General features: G+C 44.4%; 1 protein-coding gene across 1 annotated transcript in view; it reads right to left on the reverse strand.

Moving 5' to 3' along the window:
- Positions 1–24412, reverse strand: part of LOC127916483 (uncharacterized) — a 41717-nt gene extending 17305 nt beyond the window's left edge. The window contains exon 1 of the mRNA XM_052498278.1: positions 23237–24412. Within this exon, the coding sequence (XP_052354238.1) occupies positions 23237–24412 (1176 nt within the window). The remainder of the gene's footprint in view (positions 1–23236) is intronic.
- Positions 24413–24700: the final 288 nt, after the last annotated feature.

A 24700-nucleotide genomic window follows, 5' to 3' on the forward strand; every position in this document is an offset into this window, starting at 1 on the left:
GAGACACAGGCTGGTGGTTTTCTACTGGGAGAGGCAGACACAGGCTGGTGGTTTTCCACTGGGAGAGAAAGACACAGGTTGGTGGTTTTCTACTGGGAGACACAGGCTGGTGGTTTTCTACTGGGAGAGGCAGACACAGGCCGGTGGTTTTCTACTGGGAGAGGAAGACACAGGCTGGTGGTTTTCTACTGGGAGAGGAAGACACAGGCTGGTGGTTTTCTACTGGGAGAGGAAGACACAGGCTGGTGGTTTTCTACTGGGAGAGGAGGACACAGGCTGGTGGTTTTCTACTGGGAGAGGAGGACACAGGCTGGTGGTTTTCTACTGGGAGAGGAAGAAACAGGCTGGTGGTTTTCTACTGGGAGAGGAAGACACAGGCTGGTGGTTTTCTACTGGGAGAGGAAGAGACAGGCTGGTGGTTTTCTACTGGGAGAGGAAGACACAGGCTGGTGGTTTTCTACTGGGAGAGAAAGACACAGGCTGGTGGATTTCTACTGGGAGAGGAAGACACAGGCTGGTGGTTTTCTACTGGGAGAGAAAGAGACAGGCTGGTGGTTTTCTACTGGGAGAGGAAGACACAGGCTGGTGGTTTTCTACTGGGAGACACAGGCTGGTGGTTTTCTACTGGGAGAGAAATACACAGGTTGGTGGTTTTCTACTGGGAGAGGAAGAGACAGGCTGGTGGATTTCTACTGGGAGAGGAAGACACAGGCTGGTGGTTTTCTACTGGGAGAGAAAGAGACAGGCTGGTGGTTTTCTACTGGGAGAGGAAGACACAGGCTGGTGGTTTTCTACTGGGAGACACAGGCTGGTGGTTTTCCACTGGGAGAGAAATACACAGGTTGGTGGTTTTCTACTGGGAGAGGAGGACACAGGTTGGTGGTTTTCTACTGGGAGACACAGGCTGGTGGTTTTCCACTGCGAGAGAAAGACACAGGTTGGTGGTTTTCTACTGGGAGACACAGGCTGGTGGTTTTCTACTGGGAGAGGCAGACACAGGCTGGTGGTTTTCTACTGGGAGAGGAAGACACAGGCTGGTGGTTTTCCACTGGGAGAGAAAGACACAGGTTGGTGGTTTTCTACTGGGAGACACAGGCTGGTGGTTTTCTACTGGGAGAGGCAGACACAGGCTGGTGGTTTTCCACTGGGAGAGAAAGACACAGGCTGGTGGTTTTCTACTGGGAGAGGCAGACACAGGCCGGTGGTTTTCTACTGGGAGAGGAAGACACAGGCTGGTGGCTTTCTACTGGGAGAGGAAGACACAGGCTGGTGGTTTTCTACTGGGAGAGGAGGACACAGGCTGGTGGTTTTCTACTGGGAGAGGAAGAAACTGGCTGGTGGTTTTCTACTGGGAGAGAAATACACAGGTTGGTGGTTTTCTACTGGGAGAGGAAGAGACAGGCTGGTGGATTTCTACTGGGAGAGGAAGACACAGGCTGGTGGTTTTCTACTGGGAGAGAAAGAGACAGGCTGGTGGTTTTCTACTGGGAGAGGAAGACACAGGCTGGTGGTTTTCTACTGGGAGAGAAAGAGACAGGCTGGTGGTTTTCTACTGGGAGAGGAAGACACAGGCTGGTGGTTTTCTACTGGGAGACACAGGCTGGTGGTTTTCTACTGGGAGAGAAATACACAGGTTGGTGGTTTTCTACTGGGAGAGGAAGAGACAGGCTGGTGGATTTCTACTGGGAGAGGAAGACACAGGCTGGTGGTTTTCTACTGGGAGAGAAAGAGACAGGCTGGTGGTTTTCTACTGGGAGAGGAAGACACAGGCTGGTGGTTTTCTACTGGGAGACACAGGCTGGTGGTTTTCCACTGGGAGAGAAATACACAGGTTGGTGGTTTTCTACTGGGAGAGGAGGACACAGGTTGGTGGTTTTCTACTGGGAGACACAGGCTGGTGGTTTTCTACTGGGAGAGGCAGACACAGGCTGGTGGTTTTCTACTGGGAGAGGAAGACACAGGCTGGTGGTTTTCTACTGGGAGAGGAGGACACAGGCTGGTGGTTTTCTACTGGGAGAGGAAGACACAGGCTGGTGGTTTTCTACTGGGAGAGGAAGACACAGGCTGGTGGTTTTCTACTGGGAGAGGCAGACACAGGCTGGTGGTTTTCCACTGGGAGAGGAGGAAACAGGCTGGTGGTTTTCTACTGGGAGAGGAAGACACAGGCTGGTGGTTTTATACTGGGAGAGGAGGACACAGGCTGGTGGCTTTCTACTGGGAGAGGAGGACACAGGCTGGTGGTTTTCTACTGGGAAAGGAGGACACAGGCTGGTGGTTTTCTACTGGGAGAGGAAGACACAGGCTGGTGGTTTTCTACTGGGAGAGGAGGACACAGGCTGGTAGTTTTCTACTGGGAGAGGAGGACACAGGCTGGTGGTTTTCTACTGGGAGACACAGGCTGGTGGTTTTCTACTGGGAGAGGAGGACACAGGCTGGTGGTTTTCTACTGGGAGAGAAAGAGACAGGCTGGTGGTTTTCTACTGGGAGAGAAAGACACAGGTTGGTGGTTTTCTACTGGGAGACACAGGTTGGTGGTTTTCTACTGGGAGAGGAGGACACAGGTTGGTGGTTTTCTACTGGGAGAGGAGGACACAGGCTGGTGGTTTTCTACTGGGAGAGGAGGACACAGGCTGGTGGTTTTCTACTGGGAGAGAAAGACACAGGTTGGTGGTTTTCTACTGGGAGAGGAGGACACAGGCTGGTGGTTTTCTCCTGGGAGAGAAAGACACAGGTTGGTGGTTTTCTACTGGGAGACACAGGCTGGTGGTTTTCTACTGGGAGAGGAAGACACAGGTTGGTGGTTTTCTACTGGGAGAGAAAGACACAGGCTGGTGGTTTTCTACTGGGAGAGGAAGACACAGGTTGGTGGTTTTCTACTGGGAGAGGAAGACACAGGTTGGTGGTTTTCTACTGGGAGAGAAAGACACAGGTTAGTGGTTTTCTACTGGGAGAGGAAGACACAGGCTGGTGGTTTTCTACTGGGAGAGGAAGACACAGGCTGGTGGTTTTCTACTGGGAGAGGCAGACACAGGCTGGTGGTTTTCTACTGGGAGAGGAGGACACAGGCTGGTGGTTTTCTACTGGGAGAGGAGGACACAGGCTGGTGGTTTTCTACTGGGAGAGGAGGACACAGGCTGGTGGTTTTCTACTGGGAGAGGAGGACACAGGCTGGTGGTTTTCTACTGGGAGAGGAGGACACAGGCCGGTGGTTTTCTACTGGGAGAGGAAGACACAGGCTGGTGGTTTTCTACTGGGAGAGGAGGACACAGGCTGGTGGTTTTCTACTGGGAGAGGACACAGGCTGGTGGTTTTCTACTGGGAGAGAAAGACACAGGCTGGTGGTTTTCTACTGGGAGACACAGGCTGGTGGTTTTCTACTGGGAGAGGAGGACACAGGCTGGTGGTTTTCTACTGGGAGAGGAGGACACAGGCTGGTGGTTTTCTACTGGGAGACACAGGCTGGTGGTTTTCCACTGGGAGAGAAAGACACAGGTTGGTGGTTTTCTACTGGGAGAGGAAGACACAGGCTGGTGGTTTTCTACTGGGAGAGGAAGACACAGGCTGGTGGTTTTCTACTGGGAGAGGAAGACACAGGCTGGTGGTTTTCTACTGGGAGAGGAGGACACAGGCTGGTGGTTTTCTACTGGGAGAGGAGGACACAGGCTGGTGGTTTTCTACTGGGAGAGGCAGACGGAACAGCTGTGTGGGTGGATGGCAAAGTAATCTCTCTCTCTCTAATTCTTTCTCTTTTTCGCTCTTTATTTAAGCATCAAATCAAATGTGATTTGTCACATGCGCTGAATACAACAGGTGTAGACATTACTGTGAAATGCTTACTTACGAGCCCCTAACCAACAATGCGGTTCAAGAAATACAGTGAAGAAATATTCACTCAATCAACTAAAGTAAAAAAAATCTAATAAAATCAAAAGTAACACATGAAAATTACATAACAATAACGAGGCTATATACAAGGGGTATCGGCACAGAGTCAATGTGCGGGGGTACAGGTTAATTGAGGTCATTTGTAAAGTGAGTATGCATAGATAATAAACAGTGAGTAGCAGCAGTGTAAAAACAAAGGGGGGATCAATGTAAATAGTCCGGGTGGCCATTTGATCAATTGTTCAGCAGTCTCATGGCTTGGGGGCAGAAGCATATCCTTCCCCCACTGCCTTTCTCTAACTTTTTTCTCATCCTCTCTCATCTCTCCCTCTCTTTCTTTAGGACCTGTCAGTGTCCTGGCTCTCTGTCTATGCTCCCCGGGGTAGTATTTTTAGGCCTCATTTGTTTGAGGGTTTTTAATCTGGAGACATTCAGAAGCTCAGCCCGCTGTGCTCTCCTCAATCACTTCAGGACGAAAGGGGGAGGAGATGAAGAGAGAGAGAGTGAGCGAGAGAGAGAGAGAGGGGTGATGGTGTGATTAGTTATCTGTCCGCTCTCCCTGGCGGGCCGCCTGCAGTATCCTTCCATCACTCTCTCTTTCTCTTTCTCTCTCTCTCGTTCTCTCTCTCTGTCTTTCTCTCCCCTTCTCTCTTCCTGTCTCTCTCTCTGTGTCTGTGCAGTGTCCACAATGCCAGCCTGTATAGACAGCTGGCTGTCAGTCCCTGCACCTCTCTCTGTGCCTGTGCAGTGTCCACAATGACAGCCCGTAGAGCCATAGAACCTTCTGTCCTTGTCCTTTCATCTGTCTGTATGTCTGTCAGAGCCTCTGGGCTCTTTTTGTCCACAGACACCTAAGAAGAACCATGAAACACACACTCATATTACCAGAGACAGAGACAGAGAGGGAGAGAAAGAAATTGAGCGAGAGAGAGAGAGAGAGAGAGAGAGAGAGAGAGAGAGAGAGAGAGAGAGAGAGAGAGAGAGAGAGAGAGAGAGAGCAAGAGAGCAAGAGAGCAAGAGAGCAAGAGAGAGAGAGAGAGACAGAGGGAGAGAGAGACAGAGAGAGAGAGAGAGAGAGAGAGAGAGAGAGAGAGAGAGAGAGAGAGAGAGAGAGAGAGAGAGAGAAGAGAGAGAGGGAGAGAGAGAGATCTCTATTCCTTTGGAACTTTTGTAAGTGTAATGTTTACTGTTGATTTTATATTGTTTATTTCACTTTAGTTTATTATCTATTTAACCTGAGTTGGCAATGTAAAGATGTTTCCCATGCCAATAAAGCCCTTTGAATTGAATTGAAAGGGAGAGAAAGAGAGAGGAGAGGAGAGGGGGAGATGAAGAGAGAGAGAGCAAGAGAGAGAGAGATAGAGAGGGGGGAGAGGGAAAGCAAGGGGGCAAGAGAGAGAGACTACTCAAAGAGAAGAAAGGACAAGAAGGACAGCAGCAGTTTGAACTTCTGAAGTAAAACTTAATTATAGAACACAATGTGGGTTTGGACTGTCCAGGGGCGTTCAATAATGAACCCCCCTACCTGGCCGGAGGTTATTGACGGAGGAACTCTTGAACGCACCCCGGGCCCAACCATGGGGTCTATGAATTTTTTAAGTGATTGACGGTGGAGGCAGTAACAAAAGAGAGGGAATGATTGCACATAAAGGGCGTGATGATTTTGATGAAAAAAATTCCAGGGGATCACAAAAAGGATGAGCATCGTTGGTGAATAATCTAAAAGGTTACAGAGACCAGGGATGGAGGAAGGCTTTGATTCTCACTAATAGTCACTTCAAACACGCCGGACGAGAGGGGAGGGTCCAGAATGACACCAGGGCTAAAGGACAGAGAACACACACACAGGGCGAGGACACACAACAGAAGACCTGGATAAAGCCCTGTTTATACCAGGTTCTAACATGCGTCCTTCGTCCCGCTTTTGTCCTGATTGTCACGCCCTGACCATAGTTTGCTTTGTATGTTTCTATGTTTTGTTTGGTCAGGGTGTGATCTGAGTGGGCATTCTATGTTACATGTCTAGTTTGTCTCTTTCTATGTTTGGCCTGATATGGTTCTCAATCAGAGGCAGGTGTTAGTCATTGTCTCTGATTGGGAACCATATTTAGGTAGCCTGTTTGGTGTTGGGTTTTGTGGGTGATTGTTCCTGTCTCTGTGTTTGCACCAGATAGGGCTGTTTTAGGTTTTCACGTTTCTTGTGTTTGTTAGTCTGTTCATGTATAGTTTTCTTCATTAAAGAACCATGAATAGAAACCACGCTGCGTTTTGGTCCACCTCTCCTTCCTCGCAAGAAAACCGTTATACTGATCTTGTCCCGTTTACACTTATAAGATCTGATCACAATCAAATCACTTAGCGACTTTTAATTCATCGTCTACACCAATCTAAAAATGTGGGCACAATCAGAAAGTGGACAAGATTAGGACAAAGGACACATGTTAGACACCAAGTATAAACGGGGCTGAAGAGATCCCATGACGGACAGTGTAGATGAGGACTGAAAACACACAACCATAAAGACACACACACACACACACAAACTCATAGCCCTAAAGATCAGGGTCCTTGGGTGTTGTTGGACGGCTGGCATTTCATTCCTTATCTCCAGCTTATCGCGTCCCTCTCTCACATCAGCCACACACACACACACACACACACACACACACACACACACACACACACACACACGAATACTGTCTGGGTTTTTCTCAGGGATTCTGTATCCTCTGTCTACGCTGGCCTTTCCTGTGAAGGGCACACAAGCAAAGGTTTATTGGTAGTGAGACAGAGTCTGGGTTAGAGTTTAATATCGCAAAATGTATTTACTCTGTCGGTGTACTCACCCCCCCCGCCCCTCCCACACACACACTCACGCACGTACACACAAACACATACACACGTACACACTCCCCAGTTGCAATATAAATCTTCCTTAAGGCCCAGCCTCGCATACTTTTCAGCAAAGCTACCTCTCATCTATAGAGGCACTAGAAGTTGGACACACACACACACACACTAACCTCATCCACACAGCCCATACTTCCCCTCTCAATTTGGGCCAATTACAAAGAATAGTGTGAGGTAGATCACACACAACACAAATCAATATCTTTGAAGGTAATATTCTGATGTGACCCAGCCTCATACTCATTTTAACATAGATTATTTTGATGCGGGACGTTTCTGTGTTAGGGAGATTGTTTCATGTGAAAAAAGAACGTACATATATTTACTCTCTGAAGATCAAGGAGAGGCCAGAGAAAATGAATATTGAGTTTTAAGGTAAGCGTGTGTGTATATGATTCAATATTCAGATATAGCACTTTGCTTCCCAGTTGTCCCAATGCATTGTCTCAATCTGGGGGCATTGGAAATATAAACCTGTGTTGGTGTGATTGGCTGGTAGCTGTGAGGGTGTTTTGCAGACACGGTAGGTGCCTTGGAGAGATAGTTGAAATCAATGATTTGTAGTGAAATGATATGTTTGTGGTTGATGTTTAGTTTCCGTAAAGATTAAACATGACTTAATATTAGAAGAGACTGGTATGTTCTCTCCTTAATAAATCCCTCAACAACAACAAACATACTGACAAAAGGAGGACACCCATCGATCAATCCTTCGGAGTCATTCAGATACATTTGATGTCATTTACTCTAGTCTATGTCTTACATAGCATAATATTAGTTAAACCAACGTTTGGATTAAAATTAACAATTCCCTATATAATATTAGTTGAGACAAGCTTGGGATTAATATTATCAGAGCCATATATATTATTAGTTTAGAAAGAATTGGGATTAATATTAACAATTCCCTATATAATATTAGTTTAGACAAGGTTGGGATTAATATTATCAGAGCCATATATATTATTAGTTTAGACAAGGTTGGGATTAATATTATCAAAGCCATATTGTTACGAATAACTATGAGTGGTGGATGGAATCAGGCGCAGAGAGCAGGGTTCTGTCGTTTATCAAATTTATTACACCGGTGCAACCGAAAATGATCACGCCAACACACAGGGCGTATATAGGTTGCCAGTCCAAAACAACAGGACAAAATAGACCAGAGAATAAAGATAAGAAAACAAATCACACCATCAAACACAGAGTAACAATAAACAAGCCCGCACAAATACCCAGCGGGCCTAGTGCCCTTAAATACCCTACAAACAAACCCTAATACAAAACAGGTGTACCCAATTAACCATTAACCAACACAAACGGAAAAGGAATCGATGGCAGCTAATAGGCTGGTGATGACGACCGCCGAGCCCCGCCCGAACAGGAAGAGGCACCCTCTTCAGCGAGGTTCGTGACACATATATAATATTAGTTACGAGAAGGTTGGGATTAATATTACCAGAGCTCTTCTTGAAAGATACACATCACATCACACACATCATTTATGATATGTTTATGCAACAAGACTCAAGACTCAAGAATTATGATGCTGATTTCTCTTCTGTGATTTGTGGGGTGGCGATAAACACAACCACACACACACAAATGCATACACGCGTATACAGACACACACATGCTCTTCTGTGGTTTGGGACGTGTAAAGTGGCGTCCCTAAACCCAGTTTAGCTTCAGGTTATACTTTTTTTGCACGCAGGGGGTGAAAGGGGACCTGGACACACTCACAGACACACACAATCAGAAAACACACGGACAAGCATAACACACACACACACACACATAAAGACACACACACACACACACACACACACACACACACACACACACACACACACACACACACACACACACACACACACACACACACACACACACACACACACACACACACACACACACACACACACACACACACACACACACACACACATAAAGACACACACGCACACATAGGACTAGGTTTAGCTATGAGCACACACCAAGGTTTAGCTATGAGGATGAAATAGTGCTGCTGTCTGGTCTGATAACACTAACCCTATTGAGGAATGATAGATCTGTGACTGCATCTCTTTTTCCCCCTTCTCTCTCCGAGACAATTTCATGTCTTCCTTTTCTGCTCAGCACTCTTTATGTTTATTTTCATTTTTCCATTTGCTTACAATGTTACAATGTTTGCGTATCGCAGTTGAAGGGGATGTGTGCTACTCAGAGGTCTATAGAGTAACACAGGATTAATTGTGAGCAACTCTGACTCACATTACCCTCTAATCGCTGAAAAAGAAACAGATACATTTTCAGTCTAGGATTGGGAGCTGATATATATATGTATATTTATTCATAAACTGGGTGGGTCGAGCCGAGAATGCTGATTGGCGGACAGCCGTGGTATATCAGACCATATAGCACGGGTATGACAAAACATTTATTTTTATTCTAATTCCGTTGGTAACCAGTTTATAATAGCAGTAAGGCACCCCAGGGGATTGTGATATATGGCCACGACTAAGGGCTGTGTCCAGGCACTCTGCATTGCCTCGTGCATAAGAGAAGCCCTTAGACAGGGTATATTGGCCATATACCACACCTCCTCAGACCTTATTGCTTAAATACATTATATTGATATCAATAAGAAGGATACATGAAAAGATGGAGATCTTCATTTGTTCTCTCCTTCCATTGGTCGACCCGCGTTCAATTGGCAAATGTGATGGCCATCTATGATGGATAAGGTGATTATTGTGTGATCTCTCATTGTGTGATCTCTCATTGTTCTCAGTGTCCAGACCTGAGTGTGTGCATGTGCATGTGGGTGTGTGTGTGTTTGTTTACATTCGTGCCGGTCTGTGTGTTTGATGGGATTATCTCATTCAAATCCATCTCTATGAGTTCTTCTCCTCTATTCCTGCCCCTCTCCTCTCCTCCTCCCTGAACTTTGGCTAAGTTTTAAACAAACGCTGATCAGATTTTCTCTCTGGAAATGAAATTTCGACTGACTCAGTTCATGTAAAGACGCTCTGCCTGACCTTTGCTTTTGAGCAGACCGTCTCCCACTCAGCTAGGGCCTTTCACTCTGTCTTTCATTCTTTTTCTCTTTCGTTCGTCTCTCTCACTTTCTCTTTCTTATTAAAGTCTCAGCTATAAAGGCCCTGGCATTCATTCACTCTCTTTTCATCTCTTTCTCTTTGGTTAATTTGGCCTGTCATGTACCTATAGGGTATGTGAAGGTTTGTGATGGACAGTGACACAGGGGGCAAGGGAGGAGGAGGATGAAGAGAGAGAGAGAGAGAGAGAGAGAGAGAGAGAGAGAGAGAGAGAGAGAGAGAGAGAGAGAGAGAGAGAGAGAGAGAGAGAGAGAGAGAGAGAGAGAGAGAGAGAGAGAGAGAGAGAGAGAGAGAGAGAGGGACACAGAGAGACAGAGACAGAGAGAGAGAGAGAAAGAGAGAGACACAGAGAGAGAGAGAGAGAGAAAGAGAGAGACACAGAGAGAGAGATAAACAACATATACGTGTACAAGGCAGCAGTACCCGCCTTCGCCAGGACCATATAGGACATAACAACACCTCACACAGAAGCAACAGATCAACAGACACCCCACCCAGATCAGCCAGACTCTCTAACTGATCTGCGGGATCCCCTACACATAGAGGACCCACGCCGAGAGGACCAGATGCTGAGCATCTGGTACATGCCATTGGCATGAGGCCAAATCCCACTACCAACAACATTGGACACTTTATGGAACACAAAGCCTTCACTATCTCATCCTGGAATATCTAAGGCCTGAGGCTTTTGGCCGAAAGAGCATGAACATGGACTTTAAAAAAAATGCTCCTGTATGCTACCTATATCCCACCACTAGAATCCCAATACTTTATTGAAGACAGCTTCTCCATTCTGGAGTGGGAAATCAATCATTTCCAGACCCGGGGACATGGACCTGACACCCTCAGCACACAGGGGGACAAACACCTGCCTGCAGGTGACAGCATTCCCTCCCCCATATGCCCCCCTTGGTATAACTACGATACTATAACCAACAAAAACGGGTCACAACTCCTATAGCTCTGTCCCACGCTGGGTATGTACATAGTCAATGGTAGGCTTCGAGGGGACTCCTACGGTAGGTACACCTATATCTCATCTCATGGTAGCTGTAATGTAGACTACTTTATCACTGACCACAACCCAGAGTCTCTCAGAGTGTTCACAGTCAGCCCATTGACACCCCTGTCAGATCACAGCAAATTCACACTCTACTTGAACAGAGCAATACTCAATCGTGAGGCATCAAATCCAAGGGAACTGAATAATATTAAGAAACACTATGGATGGAAGGAAAGCAAGTGTGGAAACCTACCAAAACACAATTAGGCAACAACAAATTATATCCCTTTAGGCAACCTTCTGGACAACATTTCACTGTAATAGTGAAGGCGTAAACATCGCAGTAGAAAACCTAAACATTATATTTGACCTCTCAGCTTCCCTATCAAATCTAAAAAAATTCAAGCAGAAAACCTGAGAAAATTAACAACAATGACAATTGGTTTAATGAAGAATGCAAAACCTAAGAAATAAATTGAGAAACCTGTCCAACCAAAAAAACTGAGTCTAAACCTTCACTATGGTGAATCACAAAAACAATACAGAAATGCACTACAAAAAAAGAAGGATTCCATAGACTCTATACACTTCTGGGAAAATTGGAAAACACTAAACAAACAACCGCACGAAGAGTTATCTATCCAAAACGGAGTATTTGTGGATAAACCACTTCTCCAATATTTTAGGCCCTATAACACAGAACAAACAGCAACAACATATACATGATCAAATACAAATCTTAGAATCAACTGTTAAAGACTATCAGAACCCACTGGATTCTCCAATAACATTGAATGAACTACAGGACAAAATACAAACCCTCCAACCCAAAAAGGCCTGTGGTGTTGATGGTATCCTCAATGAAATGATCAAATATACAGACCACAATTTCCAATTGGCTAAACTAAAACTTTTTAACATCATCCTTAGCTCTGGCATATTCCCCAATATTTGGAACCAATGACTGATCACCCCAATCCACAAAAGTGGATACAAATTTCACAACCAATAACGCCGTGGGATATGCATCAACAGCAACCTTGGGAAAATCCTCTGCATTATAATTTACAGCAGACTAGTACATTTCCTCAGTGAAAGTACTGAGCAAAAGTACTGAGCAAATGTCAAATTGGCTTTTTACAAAATTACCATACGACAGATCACGTATTCACCCTGCACACGCTAATTGACAATCCAAAAACCATAACAAAGTCAAAGTCTTCTCATGATTTGTTGATTTCAAAAAAGCTTTTGATTCAATTTTGGCACGAGGGTCTGCTATTCGAATGGATGGAAAGTGGTGTTGAGGGGAAAACATACGACATTGTAAAATCCATGTACACAAACACGGCCATGGGGTGATACAGGGATACAGATTAAGCCCCAACCTCTTCAACATGTATATCAACAAATTGGCTAGGACACTAGAACAGATTGCAGCACTCGTCCTCAGCCTACTAGAATCTGAAGTCAAATATCTACTGTTTGCTGATGATCTGGTGCTTCTGTCTCCAACCAAGGATGGCCTACAGCAGCACCTAGATCTTCTGAATAGATTCTGTCAGACCTGGGCCCTGACAGTAAATTTCAATAGGACCAAAATAATGGTGTTCCAAAAAAGTTCAGGTTCCAGGCCAACAAATACAAATTCCATCTAGACACCGTTGCCCTAGAGCACACAAAAACTGGCTTAACATCAGCACCGCGGGTAACTTCCACAAAGCTATGAACGATCGGAGAGACATGGCATGAAGTGCCTTCTATTTCATCAAAAGGAACATAAAATTTGACATACTACTTAGGATCTGATAAAAAATACTTGAATCAGTTAAAGAACCAATTGCCATTGATGGTTGTGAGGTCTGGGGTCAAAATGGGAGAAACACCTAATTGAGATGCAGAATTTCTGAAAAAATATACATTGTTGTCACGCCCTGACCTTAGAGAGACGTTTTATTTCTGTATTTGGTTAGGTCAGGGTGTGATGTGGGGTGGGCATTCTATGTTTAGTTTTCTATGTTTCTTTACTTTTATGTTTTGGCCAGGTATGGTTCTCAATCAGGGACAGATGTCTACCCTTTTTCCCTCCTTTCAGTGTGGGTAGTTTACTTTGTTAGTGGCACTATAGCCCTCGGAAGCTTCACTGTAATTTATTTTGGTTCTTGTTTTGATGGCGACATTCTATAATAAAAGGAAATGTACACTCACCACGCTGCACTTTGGTCCACTTCTTTTGACGGCCGTGACAGTTGTGTACAACGTAAAACACCATTTAATACATGCAGTGCAGAATTACGCTGATACCCGCTAATGATCAATATCCAGAAAAGAGCGGTTAAATTCTAAAACCACCTAATGGAAAGTAATTCCCAAACCTTCCATGACAAAGCCATCACTTACAGAGAGATTAACCTGGGGAAGAGTCCCCTAAGAAAGCTGGTCCTGGGGCTCTGTTCACAAACACAAACACAAACAGACCCCACAGAGCCCCAGGACTGCAACACAATTAGACCCAACCAAATCATGAGGAAACAAAAAAAATATTACTTGACATATTGGAAAGAATCAACAAAAACACAGAGCAAACTAGAATGACATTTGGCCTTAAACAGAGAGTACACAGTGGCAGAATACCTGACCACTGTGGCTGACCCAAACTTAAGCCTGTACCAAATGTATGACCGTATTAGATACACATATTTCCCTGAGATTACAAAGACTCCAAAATAAATATAAAACAAACCTAATTTTGATAACTTCCCATATCTATTGGGTGAAATACCAGTGTGCAATCACAGCAGCAATATTTGAGAGAGAAACAGAGAGAGGAGAGAGAGTGAGAGGAGAGAGTGACAGAGAGAGATATAAAGAGAGAGAGAGACAGAGACCGAGAGAGTGCAGTACAACAGGAAGCAACTGCCACTTATTGAGGAGTCTGTAAACAGAAATAACTTTTGGCAAAATTAGAAGAACCTTAAAAAATACAAAATGGTGACATAAGGATGGACTCTAGCGATACAATATGGTGACATAAGGATGGACTCTAGCGATACAATATGGTGACATAAGGATGGACTCTAGCGATACAATATGGTGACATAAGGATGGACTCTAGCGATACAATATGGTGACATAAGGATAGACTCTAGCGATACACAATGGTGACATAAGGACGGACTCTAGCGATACACAATGGTGACATAAGGACGGACTCTAGCGATACAATATGGTGACATAAGGATGGACTCTAGCGATACAATATGGTGACATAAGGACGGACTCTAGCGATACAATATGGTGACATAAGGATGGACTCTAGCGATACAATATGGTGACATAAGGATGGACTCTAGCGATACAAAATGGTGACATAAGGATGGACTCTAGCGATACAAAATGGTGACATAAGGACGGACTCTAGCGATACAATATGGTGACATAAGGATGGACTCTAGCGATACAAAATGGTGACATAAGGATGGACTCTAGCGATACAAAATGGTGACATAAGGATGGACTCGAGCGATACAATATGGTGACATAAGGATGGACTCTAGCGATACAATATGGTGACATAAGGATGGACTCTAGCGATACAAAATGGTGACATAAGGATGGACTCTAGCGATACAATATGGTGACATAAGGATGGACTCTAGCGATACAAAATGGTGACATAAGGATGGACTCTAGCGATACAATATGGTGACATAAGGATGGACTCTAGCGATACAATATGGTGACATAAGGATGGACTCTAGCGATACAAAATGGTGACATAAGGATGGACTCTAGCGATACAATATGGTGACATAAGGATGGACTCTAGCGATACAAAATGGTGACATAAGGATGGACTCTAGCGATACAATATGGTGACATAAGGATGGACTCTAGCGATACAATATGGTGACATAAGGATGGACTCTAGCGATACAATATGGTGACATAAGGACGAACTCTAGCGATACAATATGGTGACATAAGGATGGACTCCAGCGATACAATATGGTGATATAAGGATGGACTCTAGCGATACAATATGGTGACATAAGGATGGACTCCAGCGATACAATATGGTGACATAAGGACGGACAACCCATTTTAAAACACTCTACAACATCTTTCAAATTGATGCTAATGCAGAACAATGCCAAATTCATGAGACGTTGAATGGATTACAAAAAGCTATAAAGGACAATCAATATTGATTGAAATCCCAATTACTGACCAGGAGCTCTATAAGAAACTTCAGAAACCATGCGGACCTGATGGCATCCTAAATGAGATGCTCAAATTCACTATTGCAAAATTTCTACTGACTATATTAAAATGGTTTTATTTGATCCTGAGTGTAGGTTATTTCCCTGACATCTGTAATTAAGGACTCATAACCCAAATATTTAAGAACGGAGACAAATTTGACCCCAACAATTTCAGAGGCATTTGTGTGAATAGTAACCTGGGGAAGGTTTTCTGTAGTATTATCAATGTAAGAGTACTAGACTTCCTTAATCAGCACAATGTCTTGAGTAAAAGCCAAATCGGATTTATACCAAAATATCGCAGGACTGATCATATTTACACCGTACACACCCTGATAGATAAACATGATCGGACCCTTTCTTTGCCTAAAATGTCATACCCAAATCAAACTGTCTGTAGCTCAGGACCTGAAGCAAGGATATGCATATTATTTATACCATTTGAAAGTAAACACTTTGACATTTGTGGAAATGTGAAGCTAAGGTAGGAGAATATAACACATAACATCTGGTAAAAGATAATGCCAACAAAAAAACATGCATTTTCTATTTTATTGTTTTGTTCAATCATCTTTGAAATGCATGAGAAAGGCCATACATTCAGATCGGGGTCTGTGTGTAATTTATTGTGTGTGCGTGTGTGTGCAACGTTTCAGAGTGATCCAATGAAGAATTACATTCCTACACAATATTTTATTTTGTATCATGTCTGCCAGGAGTTTGCCCAAATGGATCAATTGATGCATTTTCAAGTACATAACTATAGGAAACACACACAAATGCTATGGTAATAAAAATGCCATAGATTAACATGTCCACCAAATAATACCAAAATGTATGCTTGCTTTATCGACTGTAGGGGGTAAAACATGATGCCTTGAGATGACTTGTGCCTGCTGTCACCCACATCACATGGCCTTCAGCAGAGCCTAGACCTGAAGAGCAGTACTGTCAGACCTGGTCCCTGGCAATAAACCCCCAAAATGACAAAAATAATGATTTTCCAGAGAAGATCCAGATCTCAGCGAATTAGACCAAAGTTCTCAATTGGTACAACATATATATAGAGAGTACTCCATACACTAACAATAAGCTAAACTGGACAACTTAATGAGGCAGTGAATGAACAAAGAGAGAAAGCACGCAGGGCATTCTACACCATTTAAAAATGTCAATTGAAATACTAATTAAAATGTGGTTAAAACTAATTCCATGTGTCACTGAACCAATTGCACTTCATGGCATCGATGTGTGGGGTCCACTTGCTAAACAAGAGTTCACCCAATGGGACAAACATCCAATTGAAACCTGGAAGGGATCTCGTCCTCCTCTTCTGAGGAGGAGAAGCGAGAAGGATCGGAGGGCCAATGCGCAGCATGGTACGTGTCCATAATGTTTATTTTAAAACATAAACTGAACACTACGAAATACAAAACAATAAACGTGAAATAAACTAAACAGTCCCGTGTGGCGACAAACACTGACACGGAAGACTAACACCCAAATCCTAAAACTGAAACCCAGGCTACCTAAGTATGATTCTCAATCAGGGACAACAAATGACAGCTGCCTCCAATTGAGAACCATACTAGGCTCAAAAACCAACATAGAAAAACAAACATAGACTGCCCACCCAACTCACGCCCTGACCATACTAAAACAAAGATAAAATAACAGAACAATGGTCAGAACGTGACAAAACCCTGCATGCAGATTTCTGTAAGATTCTCCTACAAAACTATAAACAATGCATCTAAGGCAGAACTAGGCCAAAATCCACTAATAATAAAAACTCAAAAAAGAGCAATTACATTTTGGAAACATCTAAAAATTCAGTGACCTCCTCTCATATCATTACCAAGCCCTGCAATGCCAAGAGCTGAGCAAAGAAAAGAGTCCCCTCATCCAGCTGGTCCTGAGTTCACACACCTGTTCTACTAACGCACTGAAGCCTCAGGACCAGAACATCCAATCAATCAGGATAAATCAAATTACAACACAGTCAAAACAATACTATATTGCTTATTGGGAAACACAAGCACAAGCACAAAGCTAAATGCAGTGCTATCTGGCCCTAAATCGACAGTACACCCTGGCTAACTATTTGACCAGAGAGAGAGAGAGAGAGAGAGAGAGAGAGAGAGAGGTAGAGAGAGAGAGAGAGAGAGAGAGACCCCCAACCCACCTAGATAGGGCAGGGTAATGGCAGCAACCAGTGATTAAGTTCAGTGATGATGGATCATTTGTCTATGCTTTATCATGTGATTTCTCCCAGCGTCCATTAGTAAATCCCGAAGTCGAACGTTCCAAGGATAACATTCCCTTTTTACTCCAGAGGCACACGGCCTCATGACAAAATAAATGTGAAATGAATAGATACACACTAATACTATAAAGAATTAGGTCTATATGTGAACATTTGAGACCTTAGAATGGTTAGAGGGTTTACCATGTGTAGGCTGGCTGGCTTTCTTGTGGTGTTGCAATGATCCAATACCTATTGGCCCATTGACGTTCTTGATATCAATAAAAAAATCTATAAGATCACAGTCTTATTGTGTCTCTGTGTCCACATGCAATTTACAAACAACAACCCATAATGTCAAAGCGAAAACAGGTTTATAGAAATGTTTGTGAATTGATTTAATTTAAAAAACAGAAATACCTTATTTACATAAGTATTCAGACCCTTTGATATGATACTCGAAATTGAGCTCAGGTGAATCCTGTTTCAATTGATCATCCTTGAGATGTTTCTACAACCTGATTGGAATCCACCTGTGGTAAATTCTATTGATTGGACATGATTTGTAAAGGCACACATCTGTCTATACAAGGTGCCACAGTTGACAGTGCATGTCAGAGCAAAAACCAAGCCATGAGGTGGAAGGAATTGTTCGTAGAGCTTCGAGACATGATTGTGTCGAGGCACAGATCTGGGGAAGGGTACCAACATTTTTTGGCAGCAATGAAGGTCCCCAACAACACAGCATGTTCCATCACTCTTAAATGGAACACGTTTGGAACCACCAAGACTCTTCCAAGAGCTGGCAGTTGAGCAATTGTGGGAGAAGTGCCTTCTTCAGGGAGGTGACCAGAGCTCTAGTGTAGTCATGAGTGAACAGGGAGTGCAGGAGGGGACTGAGCACGCACCCCTGAGGGGTCTCCTTGTTGAGGATCAGCTTGGTGGATGTGTTGTTACCTACCCTTACTACCTTTGGGCGGCCCATAGGGAAGTCCAGGATCCAGTTGCAGAGGGAGGTGTTTAGTCCCAGGGTCCCTACCTTAGTGTTGATCTATGAGGGTACGATGGTGTTGAACGCTTAGCTGTCGTCAATGAATAGCATTCTCGCATAGGTGTTCCTTTTGTCCAGGTGGGAAAGGGCAGTGTGGAGTGAGATTGAGATTGCATCATCTGTGAATCTGTTATGGCGGTTTGAAAATTGGAGTGGGTCTAGGGTTTCTGGGATAATGGTGTTGATGTGAGCCATGACCAGCCTTTAAAAGCATTTCATGGCTACAGAAGCGAGTGCTACGGGTCGGTAGTCATTTAGGCAGGTTACCTTAATGTTCCTGGGCACAGGGACGATGCTGGTCTGCTTGAAACGTGTTGGTATTACAAACTCAGACAGGGAGAGGTTGAAAATGTCAGGGAAGACACGTGCCGGTTGGTCAGCTCATGCTCGGTTCACACAGTCGTCCGGAACAGCTGATGCTCTCATGTATGTTTCAGTGTTACTTGCCTCAAAGTGAGTATAGAAGTTATTCAGCTCTTCTGGAAGGCTCGTTTCACTGGGCAGCTCTCAGCTGTGCTTCCCTTTATACTCTGTAATAGTTTGCAGGCCCTGCCACATCTGACGAGCGTAGGAGCCGGTGTCGTCTCTGCCTGTGTCTCTGTCTCTCTTGTCTGTCACTCGGCCCCATATCCACTACCTTAGATCTCTCAGTTTGCTGTCTTACATTGAGATTCGAATGCATACTGTGGTTATTGATCAAGCAGCTTAGAAAAAAAGTGAATGTAAAGTGTTTATTGATAAATGAGAAAAAAGTCAATTTTACAAATCACCACGTTCACCACTGATACAGAAACAGTTGTTCTCACGTTCTTTCAGTTATACACTCCAAAGCAGAAATCAATAATGTTTGAAGTAGTCTTCCCTTCTTTCTCCAACCTTATGGGACAGAGCAGTAGCAGGGCAGGAACAAACACCCCACTCCATCTATTCCAATTCAACATCTATTCCACGTTGGTTCAACGTAATTTCATTGAAATGACGTGGAAACAACATTGACTCAACCAATATGTGCCCATTGGGACATAACAGTGGTAAGACATCAAGCGAGGCATGTTTGTGTGATATAGAGTATGCTTTCAAATGTTTGAAAGGCCAGCGAGAGATCCAACTGTTGAAGTATTGAGCAGGTAAGGCATAGCAAGTCACAGAGTTAGAGTGAGTGGCATGTGGACATCACAACAGATGGCGATAAGAAAAGGGCCAAGATGGAAGACTGAGATCAGGAAAATGTGCTTCCCAAACTTTCATTGTTCATTTTTGGTTAGAGATCAGACATCTGAGCTTCCCAACCTTTCATTGTTCATTTTTGGTTAGAGATCATACATCTGAGCTTCCCAACCTTTCATTGTTCATTTTTGGTTAGAGATCAGACATCTGAGCTTCCCAACATTTCATTATTCATTTTTGGTTAGAGATCAGACATCTGAGCTTCCCAACCTTTCATTGTTCTGGTTGTTCTGGTCCTTCTGTAGCTCAGTTGGTAGAGCATGGCGCTTGAATCGCCAGGGTAGTGTGTTCGATTCCCGGGACCACCCATACGTAGAATGTATGCACACATGACTGTAAGTCGCTTTGGATAAAAGTGTCTGCTAAATGGCATATATATGGTTCATTTTTGGTTAGAGATCAGACATCTGAGCTTCCCAACCTTTCATTATTCATTTTTGGTTAGAGATCAGACATCTGAGCTTCCCAACCTTTTGTTTGATACACTTTGTTTGCGATTGACTTGCCAGTACGATGGTTCTACTTCATACAGGTTTATTAGACAACAGTACCAGTGGACGTGGGCGACTTGGAATGATTTGTTTAGACGGCGTACAACATTCTAGAAATGATGACATCAGAGGACTTCAGGATCTCTCCACAAAGAGCTGTAGCATTAACATTCTTAGAACGTATTTCATTAGAACGTAATCTTAAAAGGGTTAAAATTATAGAGCCTTGAAACATTGAAGGTCAGACTTTGTCAATGATTGGACAATCATCACAACTATGATTGGCTAGTAGGATTTCGACCACACCACCTCTATAACCACATATCAATGGTTTACCACATCTCTTTACATCTCGTTTGTTTGAGAGAGGCAGATTTAATTTCCTAGTCATATGCCACCATTTCCCCATAATGTGTACATTTCCCCTAATACGGACAATTATCATAAATGACAACATATGGAATTGCAGAGGATTATTCACAAACGTACTTCCCCATATCTATATTGGACCGTTGGCTCATTTCCAGACACTCATTTCCCATTTCAGACAGTGTCAGTGGGTCTTCGCTGAGGCGTCCATTACGCAGAGGTCAGCGAGTGATGATGTCCATGCTGAGAATCACGACTATAAAATGGCTGCCCGGTAGGAGAGTGAAATGGCTAGCATTATTATTCCATCTCCCCCTCGGGGAATTGGCCTGAATAAATACACAACATTATAAAACATGGTTATTATCTGTGCTAGGGTAACAGCCTATTGGCCACCCCTCCCCCCGTCACACACAAATAGATGCTCAATGCGCACACACACACACACACACACACACACACACACACACACACACACACACACACACACACACACACACACACACACACACACACACACACACACACACACACACACACACACACACACACACACACACACAAACACATTATAAAACATAGTTATTATCTGTGCTGCTGAGTAACAGACTGTCTGCTGTGTGTATCGCACCAGTGCTTTCTGGGAGAATCCTACTGCCCCTGTCTGTGTTGTTTCTTTTCTCTTTTTCTCTGTTCATCTTGTTTTCTCTTTTTCTCTGTTCATCTTGTTTTCTCTGTTCGTCTTGTTTTCTCTGTTTGTCTTGTTTTCTCTTTTTCTCTGTTCATCTTGTTTTCTCTTTTTCTCTGTTCGTCTTGTTTTCTCTGTTCGTCTTGTTTTCTCTGTTTGTCTTGTTTTCTCTTTTTCTCTGTTCGTCTTGTTTTCTCTTTTTCTCTGTTCGTCTTGTTTTCTCTGTTCATCTTGTTTTCTCTTTTTCTCTGTTTGTCTTGTTTTCTCTTTTTCTCTGTTCATCTTGTTTTCTCTTTTTCTCTGTTCATCTTGTTTTCTCTGTTCATCTTGTTTTCTCTGTTCATCTTGTTTTCTCTTTTTCTCTGTTCATCTTGTTTTCTCTGTTCATCTTGTTTTCTCTGTTCATCTTGTTTTCTCTTTTTCTCTGTTCATCTTGTTTTCTCTTTTTCTCTGTTCATCTTGTTTTCTCTATTTCTCTGTTCATCTTGTTTTCTCTTTTTCTCTGTTCATCTTGTTTTCTCTGTTCATCTTGTTTTCTCTGTTCATCTTGTTTTCTCTTTTTCTCTGTTCATCTTGTTTTCTCTTTTTCTCTGTTCATCTTGTTTTCTCTTTTTCTCTGTTCATCTTGTTTTTTCTGTTCATCTTGTTTTCTCTTTCATCTTGTTTTTCTGTTCATCTTGTTTTCTTTTTCTCTGTTCATCTTGTTTTTCTGTTCATCTTTTTCTCTGTTCATCTTGTTTTTTCTTTTCTCTGTTCATCTTGTTTTCTCTGTTCATCTTGTTTTCTCTGTTCATCTTGTTTTCTCTTTTTCTCTGTTCATCTTGTTTTCTCTTTTTCTCTGTTCATCTTGTTTTCTCTTTTTCTCTGTTCATCTTGTTTTCTCTTTTTCTCTGTTCATCTTGTTTTCTCTGTTCATCTTGTTTTCTCTGTTCATCTTGTTTTCTCTTTTTCTCTGTTCATCTTGTTTTCTCTTTTTTCTGTTTGTCAGGGATAGAAACCAATAATATCCCTCCATGCAACACCTCTCTCTCTCTCTCTCTATCTCTCTCTCTATACCTACCTCTCTACCTCTCTACCTCTACCTCACGCTTTCTCTCAAATTAAATTAAATGTAAGGGCTTTATAGGCATGGGAAACATGTTTACTTCGCCAAAGCAAGTGAAATTAACAGTAAAACATTCACAGTAAGCAAAACACTCACAAAATATCCATAAGAATAAATACATTTCCAAAGTCAAATTATGTGAAAATAGTTTAAAAAAAAAATGTAACATTTTATTTACAATGTGGTTTGTTCTCCACTGGTTGTCTTTTTCTTGTGGTAACAGGTCTCTCTCTCTCTCTCTCTCTCTCTCTCTCTCTCTCTCTCTCTCTCTCTCTCTCTCTCTCTCTCTCTCTCTCTCTCTCTCTCTCTCTCTCTCTCTCTCTCTCTCTCTCTCTCTCTCTCTCTCTCTCTCTCTCTCTCTCTCTCTCTCTCTCTCTCTCTCTCTCTCTCTCTCTCTCTCTCTCTCTCTCTCTCTCTCTCTCTCTCTCTCTCTCTCTCTCTCTCTCTCTCTCTCTCTCTCTCTCTCTCTCTCTCTCTCTCTCTCTCTCTCTCTCTCTCTCTCTCTCTCTCTCTCTCTCTCTCTCTCTCTCTCTCTCTCTCTCTCTCCCTCCCCCATCTCTCTCTCTCTCACATTCTCTCTCATTCTCACTCCCTCTCTCTCATTCTTGCCCTCTCTCATTCTCTCTCACATTCTCTCTCATTCTCACTCCCTCTCTCATTCTTGCCCTCTCTCATTCTCTCTCCCTCTTTCTCTCATTCTCTCTCCCTCTCCATCTCGCTTTCTCTATCTCTCTTTCTCTCTCATTCTCTCTCCCTCTCTCCTTCTCTCATATCAGTCACAGGCTGATGACTTACAGTATGGTTGTGTTTCTGGTGGGAGTTAGAGAGAAATGGGTTGGGGGAAGGGGAGTCAACAGTAATTCATAACTGCCACCAACAGCTGTCAGATTCACAATTGCCAAGGTACACTGGGACTGGGGCTGCATGGGGCTGCATGGGGCTGTGTGGGGCTGCATGGGGCTGAATGGGGCTGTGTGGGGATGCATGGGGCTGCATGGGGCTGTGTGGGGCTGCATGGGGCTGTGTGGGGATGCATGGGGCTGTGTGGGGATGCATGGGGCTGCATGGGGCTGCATGGGGCTGTGTGGGGATGCATGGGGCTGTGTGGGGATGCATGGGGCTGTGTGGGGATGCATGGGGCTGTGTGGGGCTGCATGGGGCTGCATGGGGCTGCATGGGGCTGTGTGGGGATGCATGGGGCTGTGTGGGGCTGCATGGGGCTGTGTGGGGATGCATGGGGCTGTGTGGGGATGCATGGGGCTGCATGGGGCTGCATGGGGCTCTGTGGGGATCTCATGGGGCTGCATGGGGCTGTGGGGCTGCATGGGGCTGCATGGGGCTGGTGGGAGCATGGGGCTGCATGGGGCTGCATGGGGCTGTTTGGGGCTGCATGGGGCTGTGTGGTGCTGCATGGGGCTGTGTGGGGCTGCATGGGGCTGTGTGGTGCTGCATGGGGCTGTGTGGGGATGCATGGGGCTGCATGGGGCTGCATGGGGCTGCATGGGGCTGTGTGGGGATGCATGGGGCTGTGTGGGGATGCATGGGGCTGCATGGGGCTGCATGGGGCTGTGTGGGGATGCATGGGGCTGCATGGGGCTGTGGGGATGCATGGGGCTGTGTGGGGATGCATGGGGCTGTGTGGGGATGCATGGGGCTGCATGGGGCTGCATGGGGCTGTGTGGGGATGCATGGGGCTGCGTGGGGCTGCATGGGGCTGTGTGGGGATGCATGGGGCTGCATGGGGCTGTGTGGGGATGCATGGGGCTGTGTGGGGCTGCATGGGGCTGCATGGGGCTGCATGGGGCTGTGTGGGGATGCATGGGGCTGTGGGGCTGCATGGGGCTGTGTGGGGCTGCATGGGGCTGCATGTGGTGCTGTGGGGATGTGTGGGGCTGCATGGGGCTGTGTGGTGGATGGGGCATGGGGCTGCATGGGGCTGTGTGGTGCTGCATGGGGCTGTGTGGGGCTGCATGGGGCTGTGTGGGGATGTCTGAACTAAAGAGAAATATGAATCTGAGCCTGTCCTGAACTACAGAGAAATATGAACAGCCCATCCTGGAACCACTATGGCTAGCCCATCCAATCTACAGAAATCAATTGAGCCTGTACTGAAACAGAGAAATTTACTTGATGCCCATCCATTCTTGATTGAATCTGAGCCCATCCTGAACTACAGAGAAATATGAATCTGAGCCCATCCTGGACTACAGAGAAATATGAATTTGAGCCTGATGACATGCAAAAATATGAATCTGAGCCTGTCCTATAATCCCTATGAATCACCTTCCTGGACTACAGAGTCTATGAATCTGAGACCATCTCCATCTCTCTATCTTTGAGCT

The sequence above is a fragment of the Oncorhynchus keta genome, chromosome 4 (assembly GCF_023373465.1).
Source record: "Oncorhynchus keta strain PuntledgeMale-10-30-2019 chromosome 4, Oket_V2, whole genome shotgun sequence".
NCBI lineage: Eukaryota > Metazoa > Chordata > Actinopteri > Salmoniformes > Salmonidae > Oncorhynchus > Oncorhynchus keta.